At 45.6% G+C, this 27,361-nt stretch overlaps 1 protein-coding gene across 1 annotated transcript; it reads right to left on the minus strand.

Moving 5' to 3' along the window:
- Positions 1–3,965: 3,965 nt before the first annotated feature.
- RAMP3 (receptor activity modifying protein 3) lies at positions 3,966–27,361 on the minus strand. The gene is made up of 4 exons (XM_054385132.1): positions 27,358–27,361; positions 24,819–24,848; positions 22,669–22,801; positions 3,966–4,377 (listed from the first exon to the last, which is right to left on the minus strand). Exons 1-4 carry the CDS (start codon positions 27,359–27,361, stop codon positions 4,122–4,124), a joined length of 423 nt encoding a protein of 140 aa, XP_054241107.1. The 3' UTR covers positions 3,966–4,121.

Below are 27,361 nucleotides of genomic sequence, written 5' to 3' on the forward strand. Positions count from 1 at the left end.
GCCCAGTGACAGGACAAGGGACAGTGGGTGAAAACTGGCACCCAGGAGGTTCCACCTAAACACAGAGAAAAACTTCTTTGGTGTGAGGGTGCTGGAGCTCTGAAGCAGACTCTGAGATGCTGGCCATTTTAAGGTAACAGGAAATCACACACCACAGTGGTTGATTCTGGGAACAAAACACAGCCAAGTTACAGTTCTGGATTCATTTGACTACGATCACTTTATGTGCTCTCCTTCATGTGTCTCTTTCCCAAGAGATCTACTTCTTTATTTCCCCAAAGGGGTCACGAGAGATGCAAGAACATCAACAGTGGCAAAGGGCACAAACTAGAACACAGGAAGTTTCACTTGAACTCCATGCCCATCAAGTGCATTGTGTAAGTGCAAGCTAGAGCCAACTTTTGCTGGACACTCACCATAGTGTATGGTTGGTCGTTTCTAAATTCCACCAAACCCAGTTTGAACATCCTCAAATACTGAAAAAATGCTCCATAGCAGACACCATTGATTGCTTTTTGTTTGTTTGTTTGGGGGGGGCTTGTTTGTTTGTTTTTGTTTTATTATTCCAAGGCTTTATTTCTGGATAGAGCAAATACAGAAAGGGAAAAAGCGAAACATTCCCTTTATAAGAAATATTTGGAAGATCACCAACCACATTTTCCCCTCCAAGTAATTACACTCATGAGCTAAAATGGAATATATTCAATAAAGAAAATGCTGCTTCTATTTTTGCCTGTGAGCTGGGTGGTACAATGGTGTAGTGCATTGGCCTTTCTTCTCTAGAGAAGGCTCTGGGGAGACCTTAGTGTGGCCTTACACTCTACCTGAAGGAGGTTAACTTTCCCTGCAGAGATTTTGCTATATGAACATAGCATTGTTTTACTTGCCCACCTCAGGAAAAAAGAAAGAAAAGAGAAAAGAAAAGAAAAGAGAAAAGAAAAGAGGAAAGGAAAGGAAAGGAAAGGAAAGGAAAGGAAAGGAAAGGAAAGGAAAGGAAAGGAAAAGAGAAAAGGAAAGGAAAGGAAAAGGAAAGGAAAGGAAAGGAAAGGAAAAGGAAGGAAAGGAAAGGAAAGGAAAGGAAAGGAAAGGAAAGGAAAGGAAAGGAAAGGAAAGGAAAGGAAAGGAAAGGAAAAGGAAAAGAAAAGAAAGGAAAAGAAAAGAAAGGAAAGGAAAGAAAGGAAAGGAAAGGAAAGGAAAGGAAAGGAAAGGAAAGGAAAGGAAAGGAGAAAAAAGAAAAGAAAAGAAAAGAGAAAGACTCTTTTTCCCTTCAAAAATCTCAAGTCCTGGTTACAAATTAGCATGACAATTCAAGCTGCATTTCTCACTGGGGCTTTTCTAACTGCAGTTTTGCCTTCACTTCTGTAGACCTTTTCCTTCTTTGGCCTTCATCCTTGCTATTTTTCTTGAAAGAGGTGGCAGCCCTCTCATCCTTTCTCTTTCTCCTGCTACTCATCATATTCTTCTGTCAACCCTTTGCTGAAACTCTTATAACCCCATGAAAACACACCCCCACCCTGTTGTTCCTGAAAGCAGGAACTCCCACAGCTCGCAGCACTGAAGCAATGTGACCCAGCTGTTCAGCAGGCCTGGCACTTTTCTGGCTCAAGCACTGCTCAGACTCAGCCACTATTCCATTTCTAGGAACAATTTTGTATGGGTTATTTTCTTTGTGTTTGAATCTCTGCCCATCTTCCCCTGAATCTCTGCTGCAACATAGAATCAGTTCAACAATTACAAAACAAGGCAGATTTTTGGTCCCAGACTTGATTAGCTTGGCAAAGGAAACACGCTTTGGGGGATGAAAATGATGAAGAGAGTGGAACATCTTCTTATGAAGAGAGGCTGACGGAGATGAGGGCTGTTTAGCTTGGAGAGGAAGGGACTAAGGGCTGACCTCATGAATGTTGATAAATACATAAAGGGTGAGTGCCAAGAGGCTGGAGCCAGGCTCTGCTCGGCGATGCCGATGACAGCACAAGGGGCAATGGTGGAAGCTGAGGCATAGGAAATTCCATGGAAACATGAGGAAGAATTATTTCCCTGTGAGGGTGACAGAACACTGGAACAGGCTGCCACAACCCAGGGGGGTTGTGGAGTCTCCCTCTCTGGAGATATTCAAGACCCACCTGAACGCGTTCTTGTGTGGCCTGGTAGAGGTGATCCTGCTCTGGCAGGGGGTTGGACTAGATGATCTCTCCAGGACCCTTCCAGCCCCTAACATTCTGTGATTCTGTGAAAGGCAACAAGCTCCATGTAGTAGAAAATATCCCCCAGCTCTGGCTACCACAGAGTACAGGTCATACCAGTCAGTCACCATTCGAGTTCCCTGTGGATGCAGGCAGCTGTTAAGGACTGGACACTGCACATGTTCTCATCATCTCCAGGTGAGGTCTCCCACTCTGCTCTAGTAAGATCTCATCTGGAGGGCTGTGTCCGGTTCTGTGCCCCCAACACAAGGACATGGACCTGCTGGAATGGGTCCAGAGGAGGCCAAAAAATAATCAAAGGGCTGGGACACCTCTGCTATGGGGACAGGCTGTTCAGCCTGGAGAAGACAAGGCTTTGGGGAGACCTCAGAGTAGCCTTCCAGTACCAGAAGGGGGATAGAGGAGTGTTGGGGAGGGACATTTTACAAGGGCCTGTAGTGATTGGATGAGAGGGAACAGATTGAAGTTGCACAAGAGGAGATTTAGACTGGATACTATGAAGAAATTCTTTACAGTGAGGGTGGTGAGACACTGGAACAGGTTGCCCAGGGAGGTCATAGATGTCCCTTCCCTGGAGATGTTGAAGGCCAGGCTGGATGAGGCCTTGAGCAACCTGGTCTAGTGGGAGGTGTCCCTGTCCACTGCAGGGGGTTGGAACTTGATGATCTTTAAGGTCCCTCCCAACCCAAACCATTCTATGAATCTATGACTATTCATTAGCATTCAATTGAAGGACATTTTGTGAAGTGACAAAAAAGTTTTACTACACAAACACACAATTTGGTTTATTTTGGGCATATGATCTTTATTTAAACAGTCACTTAGGAATAACTTTATAGAATAAGGTTTCTCAGTCAACTTTTTTCTCTTTCCTCCTATATCTGCTCCAGGTTCTGATGTTCAGACTTTAGCTCCCACACTCTTCACGGGATGAAGAATTATTTATGTACAAAATTACATCTTGAAAGGCACCTCAGTCAAGACGAGACCTTTGTATTCATTTGTGGGATATCACTTGCACAAACTGATGTGGGAGAGGGGAGCACACAGTGAACACAAGTCGTCAAAAAGAATAATTATAAAAGAGGAAAAATCGTTTGGTGTGTGAAAGTTTCTTCACTACTCCTTAGTAGATTTATAATCCATTTGCCCTCATGTTTTCCAGCTCTGTGAAATGAGACCTCTGGCTCTCCCCAGGGCTTGTTGGTAAGCCATACAGTCCCAAGCAGCCATCCTTAAAGGTGTTTTAGAAAGGATGGTACAAAGTGGCATTGTAATTCCCATGCAGGCACAGTCATTGGGCACAAGGCATTGTTCCTTTGGCAGGACAATATTTTCAGTTCTGGACAATGATGCTTTTGGCTTGCTTCCAGGAAAAGCTGCCATTTCATTAGATCCATGTTCCGCTCCTTTGCCAGGGATCTTCTACCCCAGTCACAGAGATCACAGGTGAAAATCTCGAGTGCCCTGCACACAAACTCCAGAGATGTCACCTGCCCTGCAGTCAGTGTCACACCACGCCTACACACACTCACATACGGTTTTGTGAAACCTACGTTGACAACCAGCATTGCCCACAGGAAAGTCACTTTACTTCTTCTGCAGCTAAAAGGTCCAATCCCCTGGGAACTCTCCTGTTTCTGGGAGCTGCTTCTGAATTCCATGATGATGAGGTCCAGCGGAAGTAGCAAGCTTTGCACCAGCAACACTGATGGCCAAGCTCAGGAGCAGTGACCTTCGGCAGCAGGCAGGCAGCTCTTTGCTCACAGGAGCATTGTCTCTGTCTCAGTATCTCACAGGTCCATGTCAGCAGATCTGAAGTCTTTATGCCGAGTTTCTCTCTTTGTCCTATTTCCTTAGCGTTTTTTGAAGGAGGAAATGGAGGAAAAAAAAAAATCAGCCTTGTGGAAGAGCTCACACCAGGATATCGCTTCTCTTGCTGCACCACACTACCAGTGTTATCATGGCACATGTCAACATGACTGGGATTAAGATCAGAGTGATGAGAATTTCATCTGGTGGATCTTCCCAGTGAACCTTGTCTGAAGTACAGTTTGAAAAGAATTGTTTATGAATTCCAGTGATGAAGCCCTCAGCAAGGGGGTTTGGCCAAAAGCAACTGGCACTGTTGGCTTCACGCTCTGTGCACTGGGTAAAGTTGTCATAATACCTAGGAGGAGAAGAAAAGCAAGAGAAGTTTAAACAGGACACATATGCACTTGGGGAAAGCTACAGAGGGTGCCATGGAATCTGTAAGAGTGGGTTTGTCATGTAGATACTCAAGGGAAGGACCTTTAATAGAAGCTGTGGGTATCAAACACTGTACAATGAGCCAGGAGAACTGATTCACAGTGTGGGAACTAATGCCTGGATGTACAACAGGGAGATTTCATGTGAAATTCTGAGATCCCAGATGGACAGTGGTCGAAACTCTATCCTTTGGGTGCTGTTACTACAGCCAGGACCCCCTAACACTGCTTAACTAGAATTAGAACCCACTCACTAGAGACATCTCCAGGGATTCTCAAAGAGGCTGGTGAGAGGTCTCCAGCACAAGCCTTATGAGGAGAGGCTGAGGGAGCTGGGACTGTTTAGCCTGGTGAAGAGGAGGCTCAGGGGTGACCTTATTGCTCTCTACAACTACCTGAGGGGAGGTTGTAGCCAGGAGGGGGTTGGTCTCTTCTCCCAGGCAACCAGCACCAGAACAAGAGGACACAGTCTCAAGCTGTGCCAGGGGAAGTTTAGGCTCAAGGTGAGGAGAAAGTTCTTCACAGAAAGAATGATCTGCCATGGGAATGTGCTGCCCAGGGAGGTGGTGGAGTCACTGTCCCTGGAGGTGTTCAAAAAAGGATTGGATGAGGCACTTGAAGCCATGGTTTAGTTAGTCATGAGGTGCTGGGTGATAGGTTGGACTTGATGATCTCTGAGGTCTTTTCCAACCTTGTTGATTCTATGACTTTTCACAAGGGCTTGTAGCAATAGAATGAGGGGCAATGGATTTAAGCTGGAAGATGTAGACTGGAGATTAGGAAGAAATTCTTTGCAGTGAGAGTGGTGAGACAGTTGAACAGGGAGGTCATAGATGCCCCCTCCCTGGAGATGTTCAAGGACAAACTGGATAGGGCCTTAAGCACCCTGGTCTAATGGAAGGTGTCTCTGCCCATGGCAGGGGGGTTGGAACTAGATGATCTTGAAGGTCCCTTCCAACCCAAACCATTTTATGATTCTGTGAGCCTATGATCTTTAAAAACCAAATGTGCCCAAGAACAGGACATACTGAGCAAAACATGGGTAATTTGTGCATCATCTGCCACTGGATATGATGTTGTGGTGAAAATGATGTGAGACTAGACTGAGCCGCGACACACACCACTGTGCAAACATTTTCAGTTCTGTTGTAAGAAGACAAGGGGAAAATAAACTCACAGAAAGTTAGCTTGTGACAACCTTTATCTTCTTTCCAATTCCAGCAAATGCCCAGAAGGGGAAAAAAAATTAAAAATATCTAATTACACATTGGCAACGTTCACAAAAGATTAGGAACTCCTGGTAATGCCTGACACTTCATTGCAATACAGCATCTGCTAAGCTTTATAAGAACTCACCATCCCTCAGGAAAAAAAAAAAAAAAAAAAGAGAAAAAGGAAACAATAAGCCTGGACAAGGACTCTGATGGGTTTTGTGGTGTTATCACAAGCCAAAGAAATTCAGGAAGCAAATGGAGTATGGGGGAGGAGACTGGAAATGGAGAAGACATAGGGTGTCTGGTCAGGACATGGACAGGGAAAGAAATGAGGAAGCTGAACGATTGTCTGCTGTGGTTTTAAATATTCCTTTCAGTCCTGCATGACTCCATAAGCTCACTTCAAAGGGAAATTAAAAATAGAAAGGAAAGAGCAAGAAGCCAGATGACACCTCAAGGGACAGCATCCTGCACCGTTATCTGGAGGCCCTGCCCTGCCTTTCAGTAAGCAGAGCTAGGGTAACTCCTGCTGAATGACTCAGTCTGACATCAAGCACCACAGGGCCCTAACATGGAGAGGTCATGGGGGAGGGACATTCAGGGCTTGGGTCAAGGCTAAAGTCCACTGTCTGTTGCCTGTCTCTCAGGGCAAACATCTGCCTGCCCGTGCTACAAGCACAGAGGGTGAGAATACAGGTTGCAAAACAGCTGTGTATCAACCCACCACACAGGGCTGTTCATGGAAGAAGAAAAAGCCCCAGAAAGATCCCTCCGCAGCCTCCTCGTAGTTCTCATTCTCAGGGAGTTTAAGCTGATGCCACTTTACTCATAAGCAAATGAGCTGGACAATCTGAAAACCATACCAGGATGCTCTGGCATACACTTGAGGTTTAACAAAACCAACTGCTGAGTCCTGCACTTGGGTCACAACCACCCCATGAACACTACAGGCTTGGGGCAGAGTGGCTGGAAACAGCCCAGCAGAGAAAGACCTGAGGGTGCTGACTGACAGCCACCTGAACATGAGCCAGCAGCATGTCCAGATGGCCAAGGCCACCAGCATCCTGGCCTTGACCAGCAATAGTGTGGCCAGCAAGAATGAGGTTGAGATTGTTTCCTGTATTCAGCACTGGTGAGGCTGCATCTTGAGTTACAGGGTTCAGACTTGGGGCCCTCGCTCCAAGAAGAACATCCAGATGCTGGAGCAGGTCCAGAGAAGAGCAACGTAGTTGGTGAAGGGTCTGAAGAACAGGTCTTGTGAGGAGCAGCTAAGGGACCTGGGGTTGTTTAGTGTGGAGAAAAGGAGGCAGAGGAGAGACCTCTAGAACTCCAGCTGAAAGGAGGTTGGAGCGAGGTGGGCCTTGGTCTCTTTTCCCGAGTAGCAGGTGATAGAACAAGAGGAAATGGCCTGAAATTGTACAAGGTGTACAAGGGGAGGTTTAGGTTGGATAGCAGGGAAAAAAAAAAAAAAAAATCTTTCTTGAAAGATTGGTCAGACACTGGAACAGGATTCCCAGGGAGGTGGTGGAGTCACTATCCCTGCAGGTGCTCAAGAAATATATGGATATGACACCTGGAGCTTAATGGCCATGGTGCTCACAGGTTGAGGGTTAGACTAAATGATCTTAGAGGTCTTTTCCAATCCAGTCCAACTCTGTGATTCCATGACATATGTACAATGTACATATACTTTAAGCAAAGCTTAAAACTGGAAAGGAAGGTCTTGTGACAACACCAGCAGCTGCAGGGAAATAACAGGAAATAAGCTAAAAATAAAGCACAAATATTAGCTGGGTGTTATTTTTACAGTGTCATTCTTCCGTGTGACCTGGTAGCATCCATTCTTTATGTCCTTGGACTAAATTAGCAGCTGAAAACATCTAGCAGAATGTGGCAGAGACAACCCAAGAGGACCTGAAGAATAATACATCTAAAGGCAAGCCTACAAGGTCTGACAGCGATTCAGAGGCGGCAGAGCCAGCAGCACAGACAACTCAGAGCTCTGTCTGGCACAGGCACCAGGCAGGGCTCCAGAGAACCCCAGGCTCTGCTCCAACCCTGCTCCAGGACATGTTCTGGGGAGGAAGCTTGTCCCATCAACAGCAGCTCCAAGTCTTCACAGCCACCTCATCTGCCCATCTGTTGATGCAGAATACCAAAACTAAGAAGAAACCCAGGTCACCAGAGCAGACTGCACATTGAAGTACTGCATAATTTAATGACAGAAAATGTTTCTTTTTACTTCTTATCTTTCTTTTTATCTTTTTTTTTTCTTTTGTTGTAAAACCCTGTAAAAGTTCCCTGTTTTTCCACCAATTCTGTGGATTTCTTTCATAAATGCTCTTTTGAGGAGCTGCTGAGCTGCTGAGTTTTTAGCCTGGAGAAAAGAACGCCTAGGGGATACTTTGTGGCTCTCTGCAACTCCCTGAAAGGAGGTTGGAGCAAGGTGGCAGTTGGTCTCTTCTTCCAGGTAACAAGTGATGGGATAAGAGGAAATGGCCTTAAGCTGCACCAGGGGATGTTTAGGTTGGACGTTAGGAAAAATTTCTTTCCCCCAGGAGTGGTCAGGCATTAGAACAAGCTGCTCAGGGAGGTGCTGGAGCCACCATCCCTGGAGGTGTTAAAAAAAAAAAAAAAAAGCAGATGGCTCCATACAATGATCTTAAGAGTTTTTTCCAACCTTAATGATTCTTTGATTGTACAATGGTGTAAACAAAAACATTTCCCACTGATTTTGCATTTCTATCACAGCTAGAAAAAGCTGGTTAAATGTTGCCAAAGGCCAGATAAAAATAATGAGGGGATTACATTGTGTTTGAAAGACTGAATCCCTAGAAATGAAAATAAAAGGTGTTATCCTCATAGCTTGAATTCTTCTCAGTTTTCTCTTAATGCCCTCTCTCACCAGAAAAAAATAAAATTAAAAAAACTGCAAAACAACTGTTCCTTCACACAATTGTGAGAATGTAAGAAAGAAAATGGTCTCAACTATTTCATAATTAGATGTCTGCTAGAAAAGCTCAATTCACTGAAATATTTACCTAATTTAGCAATTTAGAGTATCTGCACTGCAACACATAGTTCACCTTCAAACATCCTCTTTGTGGTGTTGGGTAGCAGCTGCCTAAGAAAGGAGCAACTGGATCCTCCTACCTATAGGGTGGGCATTTCCATCAATTCATCTGCAAGTTGTTGGGGTTTTATAAGAGGAGGACAGGGGTTAATAAATGTTTGATTCCAATCAGATTCCATAGAATCATGGAATTGTTTTGGTTGGAAAAGCCCTCTAAGGTCATCGAGTCCAATCATTACCCAACAGCACCATGGCCATTAAAAGATGCCCCCAAGCACCATGTCCACACATTTCTTTAACACCTCCAGGGATGGTGACTCCACCATCTGCCTGGGCAGCCTCTTCTAATGCCTGACCACTCTTGCAGGAAAGAAATTTTTCCTATTGTCCAACCCCAGCATCTGGTTGGGTTGGTGCAGCTTGAGGCCATTTCCTCTCATTCTATCACCTGATACTTGACCTGTGCTTGTGTATCTCTTCAGCCAGAAGAAAATAATGCACCACAAAACATGAGGAAGGAAATGAATGTAGAGCTGAGAAAAGGCAAAAAACCTCAACCCTTACTGGTTTAATGGCAACATTCTAAAGTATAGTTTACTCTCATGCCAGCAAATAAGAGGCACTGTGACAGAGACAGATTCACTCGGGTTGAAAATAAACACAGTTTAGTGTCCTTCACCATAATTACAGATCTCCACCTGTGATTTCACATCAACAGCTGTCTGGAAAATAGAAACCTAACTGAAAACCCTAAAATGTGCACCTCTTACTAAATTGTTGTTAACTTCCTAAAGATACATCAAGAAAATGTAAATATAAAGAGCAACTGTAGAGGCAAGCAGTAGTCTACTTACCTAATACCTATCTCCAATGAGCAACAGAGACTACTACATCAAGCAAATTTGGAAGAAGAGGGAAATGTAGCCTGACATGTAGTGTTATGTAATTAAGATCAGAAATGGAGTAGCACTGGAATTTCACCAAGCCAGAAGCTTCTACTAGAGCAAGTGACTTCTGCCTTCTGCTGCTCCTGAGCTACATTTTAATGACTTCTTAGTTATAAACTCAGCCCATTTGGGGTGACCATCATTTTCAGAGGAGAGGTATTCTCTGAAGCCATCACTACCTCATGTCTGTAGGAGCCAATATGAATTAGACAAAAATCACAGAATTGTTTCAGACCTCAGAGGATCACTGAGTACAACCATCCAAAAAGTAAGCAAAGGCAAATCCTACTCCCACAAAAACTTCAGCATATGTATCCAACTGCTCCTATGCACCTCCTAAGCAGCCATCACTGTCATCAGAGATGAATTGTGATGTCATCTCTTAATACAGGGAAGAGTCTATTCCAGGTTGCAGAAGCTCTCAGCCACTTGGCAAACTCACACCTGTCCTGTCGAGAGAAACGCAGGTACAGGGAATACATTGGGGAGGGCACAGGGGAATGCAGGATGCAAGGGCAGCACATGGATCTGACACCTTGCAAGCCAAGGGCTGAAAAGCTCTGCAAACATCTGCCTTGCCAATGGTTATTCACAGCCTGTGTCCTCCAGAGAAGAGTTGCTTTTGCTCCTTAGAGATGATTACAGCATCATGGTGCTGCTCCGGTGATACCATGCAGTGACTTGGCTCAAGAAGTGTGGTGTTAACACAGTTTGTCTAAACTATTATTTCCTCTGCTATTGCATGAACAATGACTCACATCGGAGCACATTACTTCATCATGAACTCAACAGGGAGAAAGACTGAAATGAAGAAGGCTGGAAATGGCCAAAGAAATCCTTCTTGACCCAGCTTTCAAAGTAACAATGAAGACACCTGAGCTATTTTAGTGGGGAAGTGGAATTCTCTGGGAAGTTGACAAATTGAGGCAAACCCCTTCATCAGTTTCACAGAATCTCAGCATGGTAGATGTTGGAAGATATCTCTAGAGGGCATCTAGTCCAACCCCCCTGCTAAAGCACAGCAGTTTGCCCAGGATCACAATGTCCAGGTGGGTTTGGAATCTCTCCAGAGAAGGAGGCTCCAAAACCAATCTGGGCAGCCTGCTACAGGGCTCCAGCACCCTCACAGCAAAGTTCCTTGTCATATTCAGATGGAATCTCCTGGGTTCCAGTTTGTGTCCATTGTTCCTTGTCCTGTTACTGGCCACCGCTGAGTAGAGTCTGTCCCTATCCTCCTGCCCCTCACCCTTTAGCTCTTGCTGAGGATTGAGAAGATTTTGCTCTCAGGCTGCTCTTCTCCAGCCGAAACAGCCCCAGGTCTCTCAGCCTTTCCTCCTCACAGAGATGCTCCAGGCCCCTCAGCAGCTTTGTAGCCTCTGCTGGACTCTCTTGAACTCCAGATAAAGCTTCATCAGGGCAGAATGGAGGGAAGGAGAGCCTCCCTCCCTGGTCACACTCCTCTGAAATAACTCCAGGAGACAAATTGCCTTCTTGGCCACAAAAGCTCATGGTGAACTTGTTGTCCATCAGTACACCCAGGTCCTTCTGCACAGAGCTGCTTTCCAGCAAATCAACCCCTCACTTGTACTGGAGCAAGGGGTTATTCCTCCTCTTTTGGGGTGCAGGAGGCTCTTCCTCCCTGCTGGTCACAACAGTTACTGAGTTACCATGTCAGTTAACACACCCACCACCCACTTTGCATTTCTGGCTTAAAACTGTACATTTCTTTATGACAAGAACAAGGTCATCTGTGACTTACTGCTTTTAAATCATCACTGCTCAGTTTCTAAAGTTCACTTGAATTATAGCTTTGATGATAGAGCAGCTGATAAAGACCCCAGCTAAAACCACAGCTCATTTCTGTGGAAGCTCCTGAGACACAGCAAAGCTGCTCGTTAACAAGTGCCTTGGTAAAGAGGTCCCCAGGTCTGCAGCAGCAATTCTGCTATCTCCACTCAGGATCAGCTTAACATGGAACAGTGCAAGCAGGGCTGTGGAGTTAGGACTATTTTAGGAAGTCCAGTGCCTGCCCTCTGCTCTGGTCCAACACCAGCAGCTGTGTTACTAACCCTGACATCTGATGGAAAGCAGAATGGCAGGGGGGCCCTTCATTAGGCACTGAAAGCTGAAAGCAAGCAGATGAATTCTTAAAATAGAATTCTGTGTTTTGAGCTAAAAAAACATCTACAGGTCTAAAACTTTGAGGAGAAAGCTTAACCACAAGGTGGTATCTGGATAGAGAATGAGACCGTATGTGGAGGAGAATGTTCTGTCTAAGCATGAACCAGCATCTGCCCAGGTGGCCAAGAGGCCACCAGCATCCTGGCTTGGATCAGCAACAGTGTGGCCAGCAGGATCAGGGAAGGGATTGTTCCCCTGAATGCAGCACTGGTGAGGCCATACCTTGAATACTGGGTTCAGTTTGAGCCCCTCACTACAAGAAGCACATTGGGGTGCTGGAGCAGGTTCAGAGAAGGGCAATGAAACTAGAGAAGGGTCTGGAAAACAGGTCTGGTGAGAAGCAGCTGAGGAATAGAGTTCCTCCTTCACCAAAACATCCTAACCCATCCTCCAATTCAGGAACAAGAAAAACAAAAACACAGCTAAAGCATTGATCTAGAATGGAATCCCTCAACAGCAACCACACAAAATCAGAGAATGGTAGGTGCTGGAAGGGACCTCTGGAAATCATTGAGTCCATCCCCCCTACCAAGGCAAGTTCACCTAGAGAAGGTCACACATCCAGGTGGGATTTCAGTGTCTCTGGAGATGGAGACTCCACCACCATTCTGGGCAGCCTATTTCAGTGCTCCATCATCCTCCTCATGTTTAGATGGAACTTCTTATGTTCAAGTTTGTGCCCGTTACCCCTTGTCCTATTGCTGGGCACCACCGAAAAAAGATTGTTCTCATCCTCCTGCCACCCACCCTTTAGCTATTGATCAGCATTTACAAGATTCCCCCCTCAGTTTGTTCTTCTCCAGACCAAAAAGCCCCAATTTGCTCAGTCTCTTCAGGTAAGAGAGATGCTCCAGACCCCTCAGCATCGTTGTAGCCCTTTGTTTTATTTCTATTCAAATCCACTTCCAGACCCAGGCAAAGGAGGAGCTGTTCTTAGAGGGGATGGACTCCATAGTAAAAAAGCTTCCATGTAAACAATCTACATAATGCTGTCAAAATCCTCCTGCCTTCAGTACCATCAAATGAAAAGAGATTGAACTCTGGCCAAGTAGCAAGATAATTGTTCCTCACTAATCATTCCCTGGAAAGGCCTTTGGTAACCCCTAACACTGATACTTCCCCTGTAATTTATTTAACAGAGGACTAAAGGTTATGGACCAACCATGTACATGCATGGTTAGTCCATAACCTTTAGTCCTCTGGTAAATGAATCTGAAATAAAAAGATGCTTTTTTCTCTCTGCAGATCACTAAGCCACTAAAGCAAGGCAGTGCAATGCTGCAATACCACGGTTAGAAACAGTACAGCCTCCCCAACACACACCTCAAAACAAGCTCATGTATCTCCTTTTGCAGACAGCTGTACTCAGCTCCATTCTCCTGGGGAGTAGACTGGTATCATTCCCAATCCAGATGGTTTTACAGGAAGATGACAAGCTGGGGTTGCTCAGCCAGCAGGTGGCCGAGGGCAGATCTCTTTGCTTGCTACAATTCCCTGAAAGAAGGTTGGAGCCAGGTGGGGGTTGGTCTCTTCTCCCAAGGGGCAAGTGACAGGGCAAGGGGAAAGAGCCTCAAGTTGCCCCAGGGGAGGTTTAGTTTGGACATTAGAAGAAACTTCTTGACTGAAAGGGTTCTCAAATCCTGGAGCAAGCTGCTCGGGGAGATGGTTGAATCTCCATCCCCAGAGGTGTTTCAAAGCTACAGAGATGTGGTGCTGAGGGCCATGGCTTAGCACCAGACTTGGTAGAGTTAAAGAACAGTTGGACTGGATGATCTGAAAGGTCTTTTCCAACCCAGAGGATTCTGATTCTGTGACATTTCACTGCAGCTGGTACTGAGACTTTGTGTGGACATGTCCACCGTAAGGCTCCTTTAGAATCACAGAATTGTTTTGCTTGGACAAGACCTCCAAGATCATCAAGGCCATCTGTCAGCCCAATACCACCTTGCCCACTAAACCAGGGAGGTTGTGAATGCCCCCTGACTGGAAGTGTTCAAGGCCAGGCTGGATGAGGCCCTGAGCAATCTGTTCTAGTGGGAGGTGTCCCTGCCCATGGCAGGGGGTTCAAAGCAGATAATCTTCAAGGTCCAACCCAACCCATTCTATGAATCCATGAATATCTGATGATATCCAGCTCTGAAACAGAAATCACAGCTCAACCAGGCTTCTACTCTGAAAAACTCCCACGGCAGCATCTGCACAGAGGGAATAGGCACTTGAACAAATAAAGCACAAAATTTAGCTGCTTCCTAGCTGAACTTTCCATCATAATTTCCGTAGCCCTCCTTGCATAATGCTGATGAGCATGCCAAGTCTCTGGGGGTTTTTTTCCTGATTATTTATGGAAAATGGGGCTTTTATACACCAATTAAATTCCTGTAAGGACAAACCACATTTGCTTTGTGTGGAGAATGGTAGCTCTTTTCTTCTCCAAGCAGAACACAAACTACAAGAGTTAAAAATGAGGTGATTCATTACAGATCTTAAACTTCAAATCACATCCAATACTCGTTTAAGAACCAGTGATCTTTTGCAGTTTGTAATAATAAAGACTTCCTTTACAGCTGCAATCTGGACATGGACAGTTCACATGTTTCTTGAACACCTCCAGGGATAGTGACCCAATCACCTCCCTGGGCAGCCTGTTCCAGTGCCTGACCACTCTTGTAGGAAAGAAATTTTTCCTAATAACCAACCTAAACCTCCCCTAACATATCTTGAGGCCATTTCCTCTCATTCTATCACCTCATACTAGGGAGAAGAGACCAACCCCCACCTCACTACAGGCAAACACCCATTACAGATTACAGTGCAAGTGATAAATTATACATAACATAGACTACCTTAAGATCATCCTGCTGCTTAACCTATCTTTCTGCAGATAAAAATCAGACTCACAGCCTCAGTGGTTCATGGCCTGGTTCCACAAGCTCTGTAATGGAGGCAGCCACAGAACCCACCTCTAGATGCCAGAATGAACATGACCCTTCCCAAAACCCATCTATGTTATGAACTGATACCTTACTATGAAATAGTCCACGTCAGCAGTCACTGAAATGTGTGAAGGACATTTGTACAACCAAGACAAACATCCATTTCATGGAAGCTGAACAGAATGGTGCTCTCCAATGTTCACCTACACACCATGCTGTGGCAACATTTGTTCATCCCACACCCCTTACAGTTTCAGACCTTATCAGAGAAATAATCTAATGCAAAAAAACCTACTGTACCTCTATTATTTTTCATAGGCATCACAGTCATTTCATTCACTGCCATCATGCTGAGCAATGAAGTTAGCAACATCTGGGTCTGCCCATTGCAAATCACACAGTAGGCTGAAGAAGGTGACACATGTCTTTAAGAGTGGCTGTCTTGGGTATTTTGTTGTCTTGGCTATCTTGTTGTCTTGTCATTCAGAGAGATCTGGCCAGGCTGGAGAGCTGAGCAGAGGGGAACCTCGTGAAGTTCAATAAGGACAATCACAGGGTCCTGCACCTGTGGGAAATAAAAGCCTGCACCAGTACAGGTGAGGAGTTGACCTGCTAGAAAGCAGCTCTGCAGAGAAGGACCTGAGAGTGCTTGTGGACAAATTCACCAAGAGCCAGCAATGTGCTTTTGTGGCCAAGAAGGGTGTATTAAGAAGAATGTGACCAGCAGGTTGAGGAGGTTCTCCTCTCACACTACTCTGCCCTGGTGAGACCACATCTGGAGTATTGTGCCCAGTTCTGGGCTCCCCAGTTCAAGAAGGACAGAGACTGGAAAGAGTCCTGCAAAGGCTACAAAGATGCTGAGAGCACTGGAGCATCCCTCTGAGGAGGAAAAGCTGAGAGCCCTGGGGCTGTTTAGCCTGAAGAGCAGCCTGAGAGGGGATCTTCTGAATGCTCAGCAAGAGCTAAAGGGTGGGGGACAAGAGGCTGGGGCCAGACTCTTCTCAGTGGTGTCCAGTGACAGGACAACGGGCAATGCCACAAACTGGAACACAGGAGGTTCCATCTGAACATGAGGAGAAACTTCTTTGCTGTGAGGGTGCTGGAGCTGTGGTGCAGGCTGCCCAGTGAGATTGTGGATTGTCCTTCCCTGGAGAGATTCCAAACCCATCTGGACATTGTGATCCTCAACAAGCTGCAGTGGGTGCCCCTGCTTTAGCAGGGGGGTTGGACTGGATGATCTCCAGAGGTCCCTTCCAACCCCACCATGTGAGATTCTGTGATACACTTTCCAACTCTGAAGTGCCTACTGTTCTGCAAGGGTATATAATAAAGTTGGAGACTTTTCAATTAACCATGTAAACCACTTTTCTCAGCATGGTTAGATGATACAATTCTGTGATTGCAACAAAGCCCCAAATACAGAACAAATGGGTAGGATTAATTCATACCTTCTTGTGCTGTCAACAGTTAACCACATGACTAATACCAGATGTAGCTTGAAGCAAGAATATCTGGGGGCTTGCCTCTGCTGAGTTAATCTGGGTTATTACATGATCATGGTTGATCCATTTAGAAAACAAGAATGTAGAAACTGTCTTGCAAACCAAAACAGAAGGAACAGAAGTTTTTATTATGTGCTTGCTTTCCTAACACATTTATTTTCTTTTGTATGTTCACTGCCTCTAAAAATCTACTGTTCAAGATGCTTGCACTGCAGAATTGATGCCAGTCTGTCAGCTCACAGAATCACAGAATGGTAGGGGTTGGAAGGGACCTCCAGAGATCACAGAGTCTAACCCTCCACACACACCAAAGAAGATGTACAGTATTGTTTTACCACCAAAAACTTTATGTATTGCTTACTTTGAGATACAATCTTTAACAATAAGCTCCATGAAGATTATTTTGTACTACTGATGTGGCTGCCACAGTGAAATTCAAAGAGGTTATGAAAGGCATTGAAAGGGCACATCAGCTGACAGCCATGAGACCAAACTGCAGAGTCCTTTCCAATATCACCTCTAAACTGCTGGCACAGTTCCTGCAAGGAATACTGCATCCAGTTCTGGAGCCCCTATTACAGGAAGGATCTAGAGGTGCTGGAAGGTGTCCGGAGAAGGGCCACCAGGATGATCAGAGGACTGGAGCTCCCCTCCTATGAGTACAGACTGAAAGAGTTGGGGCTGTTCAGTCTGGAGAAGAGAAGGCTCTGAGGTGACCTTATTGTGGCCTTCCAGTATCTGAAGGGGGCTACAAGAAAGCTGGGGAGGGACTTTTTAGGATGTCAGGGAGTGATAGGACTAGGGGGGATGGAGCAAAAATAAAAATGGGTAGATTCAGATTGGATGTTAGGAAGAAGTTCTTTACCATGAGGGTGGTGAGACACTGGAACAGGTTGGTGGTGGAAGCCTCATCCCTGGAGGTTTTTGCAGCCAGGCTGGATGTGGCGCTGAGCAACCTGATCTAATGTGAGGTGTCCCTGCCCATGGCAGGGGGGTTGGAACTAGATGATCCTTGAGGTCCCTTCCAACCCTGACAATTCTATGATTTTGTCATCTTGAGCTATTTGCTGTTTCAGTTGGTAAATGAGTACTGACAAACTGAGCCCACCTTCTGGGTGCAAGCTACCAGCCACCAGTCCAGTGCATCTACTGCAGTACACATCTACTCACAGCAACCTTACTAAAGACCTGGGGGTGCTGGTTGACAGCAGGATTAACATGAGCCAGTGTGTGCCCAGGTGACCAAGATGGCCAACAGCATCCTGGCTTGGAATAGTGTGGCCAGCAGGAGCAGGGAAGTCATTGTCTCCGTGCACCCAGCACTGGTGAGGCCACACCTTGAGTCCTGGGTTTAGATCTGGGACCTTATAACTACATTTCAATATCTGAAGGGGACCTACAGGAAGGCTGAGGAGGGACTCTTTAGAGGGGCCTGCAGTGATAGGGCAACGGTTTGAAACTGGTGCAGGGGAGATTTAGGTTGGACATCAAGAGGAAATTCTTCACAGTGAGAGTGGTGAAATACTGAAACAGGTTGCCCAGGAATGTCCCTGTCCTTGGAGACACTCAAGATCAGACTTGATGTGGCCCTGGGCAGCCTGATGGATTTGGAGGTGTCCCTGCTGATTGCCAGGGGGTTGGACAAGATGACCTTTGAGGGTCTCTTCCAACCCAATACACTGAATCTATGGATCTGAACCTGTGAAAGGAGAAAATATGAGCATTTCACTGACTGATTAAAAGAAAAGCAGCAACTCTGTCTGTCTGGAAAGCCCAAAGGAAGACCATCCTGTTAAAGAAGTAGAAAATTCCAGCATCTACGACAGCAGTCCCTGGTTTTCAAGGCAAACACCTCATGAGAAATAAACTGCACTGACACGAGGCTACGTAAAGTGCAGGTTCCTTCAACCTTTCTTCACACAGAAACACCTTGACAGGCTTTAAAAGTTTGATCTTAATTTACTGAAGAAAAAAAAAAAAGAAAAAAGTGATCATGTAGTTACTTCACAGTGACTTGCTTGTATTTAATTGGGGAAAAAAAAAGATTTCTGACAACAGAAGGAATTGTACTGTACCAACAAAAAATGTAAGAAGGTGCAATGGCTGCTAACTGGAATCAGACATACTGATGAGAAAGAAAACTCATTTCCCCCTGACTGTGAAGAGCAAACTCTTTGGAACAACTCAGCTGCAGAAGGAATGGATTATTAGTTATCTGGTATCTTTCAAATGAAGAATTGATACCTTCCCCTAAGATACTCCTTCCCTCTCAGGTGGTATAAAACAGTGACTGCTGGGCAGATGACATGGCCTGGATCATACAGCAGTGCAGAGCAGATGTCCCTAATGGCCATCTCTCCAGGCTCAAAAATCACTGAAATGCTAATAAGTACACTCAGAACCATTTCGAAAATGAGGATTCAGAGAAGGAAGGAGATACTGATGCTTGGGAGGAGGCCAAAAGCTTAATGAGCCACTGAGAACCAGCATGAGCACATTTCAGTCCCAGATTTCCAGAGGGGTTAGGGCTGGGAGAAACATGGAGATTTGTTTAGAGACTCTCTGTTCTTGCTAAATTGCTTCCAGGACCTAGTTGGAAGCAGTTAGAAAGCTCTTTCATTACCTAAGAACAGAAAGTAATCCATGCAGCTAAAATAAGGAACACTTCTCCAGGTTCATGGAAGTCAGCTCTGGGCACTCCCATCTTCATCTGGGCTCTTACTTTTAAATATCTAGCTGCTGTTGCTAAATACCCCTGTCCCCTGTACTCAACACTTCTGAGGCCACACCTTGAGTACTGGATTCAGTTTTGGGCCCCTCACTCCAAAAAGGACATTGAGATGCTGGAGCAGATCCAAGAGAAGAGCAACAAAGCTGGTGAAGGATCTAGAGAACAGGTCTGGTGAAGAGCAGCTGAGGGAACTGGGATTGTTTAGTCTGGAGAAGAGGAGGCTGAGGGGAGACCTCATTGCTCTCTACAACTCCCTGAAAGGAGGCTGGAGTGAGGAGGGAATTGGTCTCTTCTCCCTAGTATCAGGTGATAGAACAAGAAGAAATGGCCTGAAATTGTGCCAGAAGAGGTTTAGGTTGGATCCTAGGCAAAATTCCTTTCCTGAAAGAGTGCTCAGGCATTGGAACAGGCTGTCCAGGGAGGTGGTGGATTCGCTGTCCCTAGAGGTGTGTATGAAACATGTGGACATGACACTTTGGGAAGTGGTTTACTCAGCATGGTGGTGTTAGGTCAAAGGTTGGACTCAATTACCCTAAGAGGTCTCTTCCAACTATGATTGTATAAATGTTAAGAACATAATACAGAAGTATTACAGAGATGTTATTATATACACCAAGAATCAGAAGCTTTCTGCACTTCCCTGTCTCCTGGCAAATAAAAAGTCCATTTGCTTTTGTTAACTCTGCAGTTTGCTTTCTCCCACACTTCAGTCTCTGCTTGCTCACTTGCCATGTACCATAATTTCCTGTCATTCAAACCACTCAGCCACCTTTTCATCCTCAGGGCTCCCTCTGAATAGCCTAAAAGCAACAGCAAACCTGTGAATGGCTCCAGCTGTTTTTTGAAGGTTTTACCTTTCTTGTGAAGTATTTCTGGCTGTCCACATTCTGCTGTCCAATCACGAACCACAGAAACTCACAACGTCTAAATGGCTTAAAAGATTGTGAGATCCACTTGGATCCCTCACCATATTTAAGTTTTCAGATACTTTTGACAAGTCTGTCCCCAGCCCTATTTTCTATATTAATCCTCACAGAAAAATGTGAGGACTAATGGTGGATAAAAACGGTGGATGAAAAGCTGGACATGAGCTGGCACAATGTGCTCACAACTTGGAGCCAACCATTTCCATCAAAACCAGAGTAGGCAGCAGGTGGAGGGAGGGGATTCTGCCCCTCTGCCTCACTCTGCAGAGACCTCACCTGGAGCACTGCTTCCAACTCTGCAGCCCTCAGCAAATGAAAGACATGGAACAGTTAGAGCGGGTCCAGAAGATGCCACAAAGATGATCAGAGGGCTGGAGCGCCTCTCCTAGGAACACAGGCTGAGAGAGTTGGGGTTGTTCAGCCTGGAGAAGAGAAGGCTGCAGGGACACTTTAAAGCAGGGTTCTAGTATTTGAAGGGGGCTACAGGAGAGCTGGGGAGGGACTTTTGGAAGAGGCATGGAGTGACAGGAGAAGAGGTAATGGCTTCAAACTGGAAGAAGGTGGATTTCACTTAGACATTAGGAAAAAATTCACCACCACAAGGGTGGTGAGGCACTGGAACAGGTTGCCCAGAGTTGTGGAGGTTTCAGACCTGGAGTTGTTCAAAATCCAGGTTGGACAGGGCCTTGAGCAACCCAGTCTAGTAGGAGGTGTCCCTGTCCATGGCAGGGCATTGGAACTAGATGATCTTTAGGGTCCTTTTCAATCCAAACTATTCTCTGATTGTGAAACATTATCAAGCAGTGAGACATCTCAACATGCATGTCATCAGTAAGAGAAACATGGGGAACTGCTGCCACGTAGCAGAGCACTCCAACTTTTCATTAGCTGTCAGGTCTGTTTGTGATCAGCTAGTGCAAATCTTGCATCAAGTGACTGCAGACTCTTGCATTACATGAAGTGATACTAAATAGGAGATAAGACCAAAGGTCACATGAGACAAGCACCCATGTGAGGCTAAATGATACCGTAAGAGACGTGGTGACAGGTAGCTTGTGGCCACCCTGCCAGCCCCTGAAACAGCAAATCCAGGAAGATGTTTTGCTTCACACTGGCTCACACCACACCAGGCCTAATTCACTTGAGCCTCATTTTCTAAAGTGCTGAACACCTGCAGCTTCCTCTGATTTCAGTTGGTGTAGAGGGTACTCAGCACTTCCGAAAACCACGCACGACGCATGAGCAGACATGCTCGGGAGAAGTAGATGCTCCACAGAGACAAAATGCCACCAATTACACAAGCCCTGCAAGTTTCCTTCAGAACAGAGTGTGCAGATTGATAGAGAGATGTTTAAATACCTCCAGCAACCACAGGACATAAGAGGTAAAAAAATAGAAAGGGCACCCTCAGTATAGCCAGATCACAGACCTTCAGTCACAGAATCACAGACTGCCCTGAGTTGGAAGGGACCCTCAAAAGTCATCTTGTCCAACACCCCTGCAGTCAGCAGGGACATCTCCAACTACACCAGGATGCTCAGGGCCACATCAAGTTTGACCTTGGATGTCTACATAGTGAGGCCTCAACCACCTCTCTGAGCAACCTCTTCTGATATTTCCCTACCCTCATTGTGAAGGACTTCTTCCTAATGTCCAAACTGAATCTACCTTGCTCTGGTTTAAAAATTAAAATGGGTGGTGCTCACCTTCTCCATGTTATCTGGCAGGCAAAGAAAGAAACTGCATCAGTTTTAGTAGGACACCTCATTTAGAAGGACAAGACAACTTCACACAAGAGGTGGAATTGTGAAAATCTGTCTGGGGAAATATTCCCAATTCCTTTTTTTTTTTTTTTCATTAAGATGACAGAGGCTGAAAGAGTTGGGGCTGTTCTGCCTGGAGAAGAGAAGGCTCCAGGGAGGCCTTAGAGTTGCATTTCAATATCTGAAGGAGACCCACACGAAGGCTGGGGAAGGACTATTGAGAAGGGCTTGTAGCAATAGAATGAGGGGCAATGGTTTGAACCCGGAGCAGGGTAGATTTAGGCTGGACATCAGGAGGAAGTTAGGTACAGTGACAGTGGTGAAATCCTGGAACAAGTTGCACAGAGAGATGGTGGAGGCCCCATACCTGGAGACATTCAAGGTCAAACCTGATGTGGCTCTGGGCAGCCTAATCTAGTTGGAGGTGTCCCTGCAGGTGGCAGGGGGATTGGACAAGATGACCTTTGGGGGTCCCTTCCAACTCAATGCAATCTGTGACTATGTGAGGGAACTGCACTGCTACCAACAGAGGAAATAGCACATCACTTCAGTGGTTTCACAGGAAAAAAAATCCTAATTTAAGTACCATTTGCCTAAAATGCACAAAAATATGGGTTAAACATAAACCAGAACTGCCTGAGTTGAAAGCAATAGCAGTTAGTATTGATTAGCCCATGGGTTAGCTCTTACTGAAGTGCTCTGTTCTGGGCACTCTTCCAGTTCGGAGCTGGGTCTCTGTTGCAGGGACTGAAGAGCTGTAGCTCAGCCCTCTGCAGCTGGAAAGCAAATACAGGAGGATACTAATTTATCTGGAAGACAAACACTGCATGCATTAGGGATATATCAAGGGACTGTTCTCAGGTTTTTGAGGTGATTCATCTTTTTAAAGGACAAACATCATTATAAGGTGAGAACTATCAAAACCAAAACTAAGAGTCTTACATGATGAATTCTGTCAGGTTGCACCATTTTTTGGAGTCCACTTTCTTCATCATCTCTTCAAAGGACTTCCCACAGGCAGGCAACTTTTCTAACATGAGAGATTCATTGCAGAGACGAGTCTGTTGATATGCCCCTGGGTAAAAATCAGAAAGCACCCTCAATCTCAAACACTGAAATGGAAGTCTGAACACATCCTGCACATCCAAACTCCTTCACATAACTCTGCCTGCCACTTACACTGCTGCAAAATGTAAAACATTCAACTTGCTCATCAATTTTACAAAATAGATAAAATACACCTTTATGTAAATGTATTTAAAACACAACTGAGTGTGAAGTGCTACAGGCTACCATCACCTTTTAGACCTAGCATCTAGTCATGTTTCTAACCTTACTTAGCTTTTACTCATACCAATGTACAATGGCCCATTTGCAGCTTTAGCTAAAAGCTAATTGGAGCTAGAGATCACACACTGCAGTGCAGAGAGAGTTTCTCAAGCTTACACACTTGAACCTTGCTCAACTAGCAACATGACACCATCAGAAACATCACTGTATGTTACCAGCTGAAGGGCTTTAATTCCCACAGTCACAATTCAGCTTTTTCATTACTATATACAGTCACAGAACTGTTTTGGTTGGAAAAGACCTCCAAGATCATCCAGTCCAACTATTCCTGAACTTGACCAAGTTTGGGCTAAATCATGTGTTCAGTACCATATCTCTGCCTCTTTTCAACCCCTCCTGGGACAGGGATTCAACCACCTCTCTAAAGAGCCCATTCCACTGTTTAAGAATTCTTTCAGTCAAGAAATTTCTTCTAATATCCAACCCGAACCTTTCCTGGTGCAGCTTCAGACCATTTCCTATCACTTGTTACTAGGGAGAAGAGACCAACACTCAGCTCACTCTGTCCTTTCAAGGAGTTGTAAAGAGCAATGAAGCCTCCCCTCAGGCTCCTCCATGCTGAACAACCCTAGTTCCCTCAGCTGTTCCTCACCAGACCTGTTCTCCAGACCCTTCACCAGCCCTTCTCTGGACACCATGCAGCATCTCGCTATCCTTCTTGTCATGAGGGGCCCAAAATTGAACCCAGTACTCAAGTTGTGGCCTCACCAGGGCTCAGTACAGGGGGACAGTCCTTTCCCTACTCCTGCTGGCCGCACTATTCTTGCGTGCGTGCTTGGATAGAAGTTAAGCAAATGTGCTTTCCCTGGCAGAGTATTTTAAACAGCCACCCAGCACTTGATTTATAACCCTGTAAATCCAACAAAATACAAGTTTCTCCTCCACTATCATGTACACTGACAGTTTCCTCCAGCCCATTCCCAGCAGAATGTTTAAATGGATTTTACATGGCCTTGGTTTTGGTTCTTCAGAACTTCAGTATTTTGCAGGGTTATAGAAAAAGCTCCAACAGAGTCATGTAATTGGAGCAACCCAACAACACGAGAGTTCTATGTCATTGATCAAAGATGTTCACATCCAGAGAAGGGCAACAAAGCTGGTGAAGGGTCTGGAGAACAGCTCTGGTGAGGAGCAGCTGAGGGTACTGGGGTTGTTTTCTCTGGAGAAAAGGAGGCTGAGGGGAGACCTCATTGCTCTCTACAACTCCTTGAAAGGAGGTTGGAGCAAGATGGGAGTTGGCCTCTTCTTCCCAGTAAGCAAGAAGATGAGAGGAAATGGCCTGAAATTGTGCCAGGGGAGTTTTAGGTTGGATATCAGAAAAAATTTCTTCACTGAAACAGTGGTCAGGCCATGCAACAGGCTGTCCAAAGAGGTGGTGGAGTCAGTATCCCTGGCAGTGCTCAGAAAATGTATAGATGTGACACTTAGGGGCATGGTTTAGTGGTGGTCTTGGCAGTGTTGCCTTAACGTTTGGAGTCCCTGGTCTTGAAGGTCTTTTCCAACCTTAATGATTACGTGAGGATTCTGTGAAAGCATGAACATCCCTGTAGTTTTACCATTGCTATTGAGACTGGCCTTTACAAGGACAACAACACTCCCTGTTGATCAGGCCAACAGACAAAGCCAGCTGTAAAAAATACATGAGAGCTGATCAGTTGAACTGAGATGGGGTGGAAGCACTTCTCAAATGGCGCCATCAACAGAACAAAAAGAGGAGTTTTCATTTTAGAAGTAAAGCTCACCTGCAAATCCAAGCATCACTAGACCATTAACTAGAGGGGAGAAAAAAGAAGAGAGATGAGTTAGATACCTCCACACTGTTACATCAAAGAATTAGTGCAGACACAAGCCAACTTGAGCATAATTGAAGGGGACCTACAAGAAAACCAGGAACGGACTTTTTACATGGGCTTGTAGTAATAGGATGAGAGGCAAGGGCTTTAAGCTTGAGGTAAGCAGATTTAGACTGGATATTAGGAAGAAATTCTTTACAGTGAGGGTGGTGAGACACTAGAACTGGTTGCCCTGGGAGGCTGTGGATGCCCCCTCCCTGGAGGTGTTCAAGGCCAGGTTGGATGAGACTTTGAGCAACCTGGTCTAGTGGAAGGTATCCCTTGCCCATGGCAGAGGGTTGGAACTAGATGATCTTCAAGGTCCCTTCCAATTTAAACCATTCAGTGAATCCATGAATAATCTAAATTCCAGCAGAATACTAACAATGCTCATTCTCACACTAGTTTCAGTTTTGATAGAGTGTGTTTGAATAGAAAAATGAACATTTAGAGAGCGCTATGTTTCTGAATTCCTTTTCATCTGCCCTTTAAATGGCTGAGTCACACAGCCTTGCTATGGGGCTGTCCATGCCATGCTTTCCTGGAGCTTCCAACATTAAGGATTAGGGACAGGGAAGTTTTTACTTTAAGCCCTCTGTTAAAAATAAGCTTTATCAACTGCAAAGAACTGAAGATCCTATTTGAAGCACATACATTATGAAGAAGCCAAGCCCATCTACTCTGAGGAAACACTCTAGATGCACACAAGTGCCCTAGGTGCTCCTCTTGAGTGACACAGGCTGCACCTCCAATCCCTGTTCTATCAGTTTCTATCACTGGTCATTCATAGTTATTGCTGCAGTAATCCCCATGAGACCATGGTGAGGCAAATAAAACAGGACTTACAAAGAGAGAGAACCAGAAAGAGGAAACAGCCTCACCATGATTTACAGATGAGAGGCTGAGCGACTACCCCAGTGCCAAGCAGAGAAGCTGTGATGAACCAAGCACCAAGTGAAGACTCAGAGGTTTGTGCTCATAGATTCCCCTGCTCACAGGAAATCTGGCTCAGAACATGCTCACACGAGGTATACTCACACAGACTATTTTGCACCTAGCCTCAAACAAAAAGCTCAAAATACCTCCAGAGATGGGTAAAACAACAATCTAGACCACCATGTGCTACCATAGAATGGTTTGGGATGGAAGGGACCTTAAAGATCATCCAGTTCCAACCACACCAAGATGGGCAGCAACACCTTCTACTACACCAGTTTTCTCAAGGCCCCATCTAAGGCCTTGAACACCTCCAGGGAGGGGACATCCACAACCACTCTGAGCAACCTGTTCCAGTGTCTCACCACCCTCACTGTAAAGAATTTCTTTCTAATACCCAGTCTAAATCTCCCCTTTTCCAGCACAAAGCCATTGCCCCTCATCTTATCACTACAGTCCTATCACTGTTTACCCCTTCAGGTACTGGGATACTTCATGCCCACCCCTCTTTGTTTTCTTTGCTCCCAGATACTCAACTCAGCACAAAGATTTAGTCAGAAGACTACAACTTGTTGGCCATTACAGATTACACAATAAGTATGACCCATCCAGCACTTATTTTAGGAAGGTGCAAGTTCCCATCTTCCTGGGCAGCCTGTTCGGTCTTTGAGAACACTTTCAGTCAAGCAGTTTCTTCTAATATCCATCCTAAGCCTTCCCTAGTGCAACTTGAGGCCATTTCCTATCATCCTACCTCTTGTTATGGGGAGAAGAGACCAACCCCACCTCACTCCAGCCTCCTTTCAGGGAGTTATAGAGAGCAGCAAGATCTCCCCTCAGCCTCCTTTTCTCCAGATTAAAGAAGCCCAGTTCCCTCAGCTGCTCCTCACCAGACCTGTTCTCCAGACCCTTCGCCAGCTTTGTTGCCCTTCTCTGGACCTGCTCCAGCACTTCAACGTCTTTCTTGGAGTGAGGGACCCAAAACTGAACCCAGTACTCAAACTGTGGCCTCACCGGTACTGAGTCAGAGGGACAATCCCTTCCCTGGTCCTGATGGCCACACTACTGCTGATCCAGGCCAGGATGCTGGTGGCCTTCTTGGCCACCTGAGCACACACTGGCTCATCTTCAGCCATCTGTCAACTACACCCTGATGTCCTCCTCTGCTGGGCAGTTTCCAGCCACTCTGCCCCAAGCCTGGAGCCTTTATGGAGTGGTCATGACTCAGGTGCAGGACCCAGCACTTGGCCTTGTTGAATCTCACACAAGTGACCTCAGCCCATCGATCCCCTCTGCCCAGGTCCCTTTACAGAGCCTTCCTAGCCTCAAGCAGAGCAACACTCCCTCCCAGCTTAGTGTGATCCACAAACTGAGTGAGGGTACCTGGATCTCCTCACCCAGATGTTAAAGAGAAATGGCCCTAGTGCTGAGCCCTTGGGGACAGCACTCATCCCTGGAAGTCAACTGGATTTAAGTCTATTCCCCACCACTCTTCCATCACCCAATTTTTTACCCAT

The sequence above is a fragment of the Indicator indicator genome, chromosome 11 (assembly GCF_027791375.1).
Source record: "Indicator indicator isolate 239-I01 chromosome 11, UM_Iind_1.1, whole genome shotgun sequence".
NCBI classification, from domain to species: Eukaryota; Metazoa; Chordata; class Aves; order Piciformes; family Indicatoridae; genus Indicator; species Indicator indicator.

What these genes read in the sequence shown, in the direction of transcription:
- RAMP3 (XM_054385132.1), bottom strand. An exon ending in AGTGATGCTTGGATTTGCAG is followed by an intron (nt 22,802 to 24,818) that starts GTGAGCTTTACT and finishes ATTTTTACCCAG; the next exon opens with GGGCATATCAACAGACTCGT. An exon ending in AACCTGACAGAATTCATCAT is followed by an intron (nt 4,378 to 22,668) that starts GTAAGACTCTTA and finishes TTCTCCTCCTAG; the next exon opens with GTATTATGACAACTTTACCC.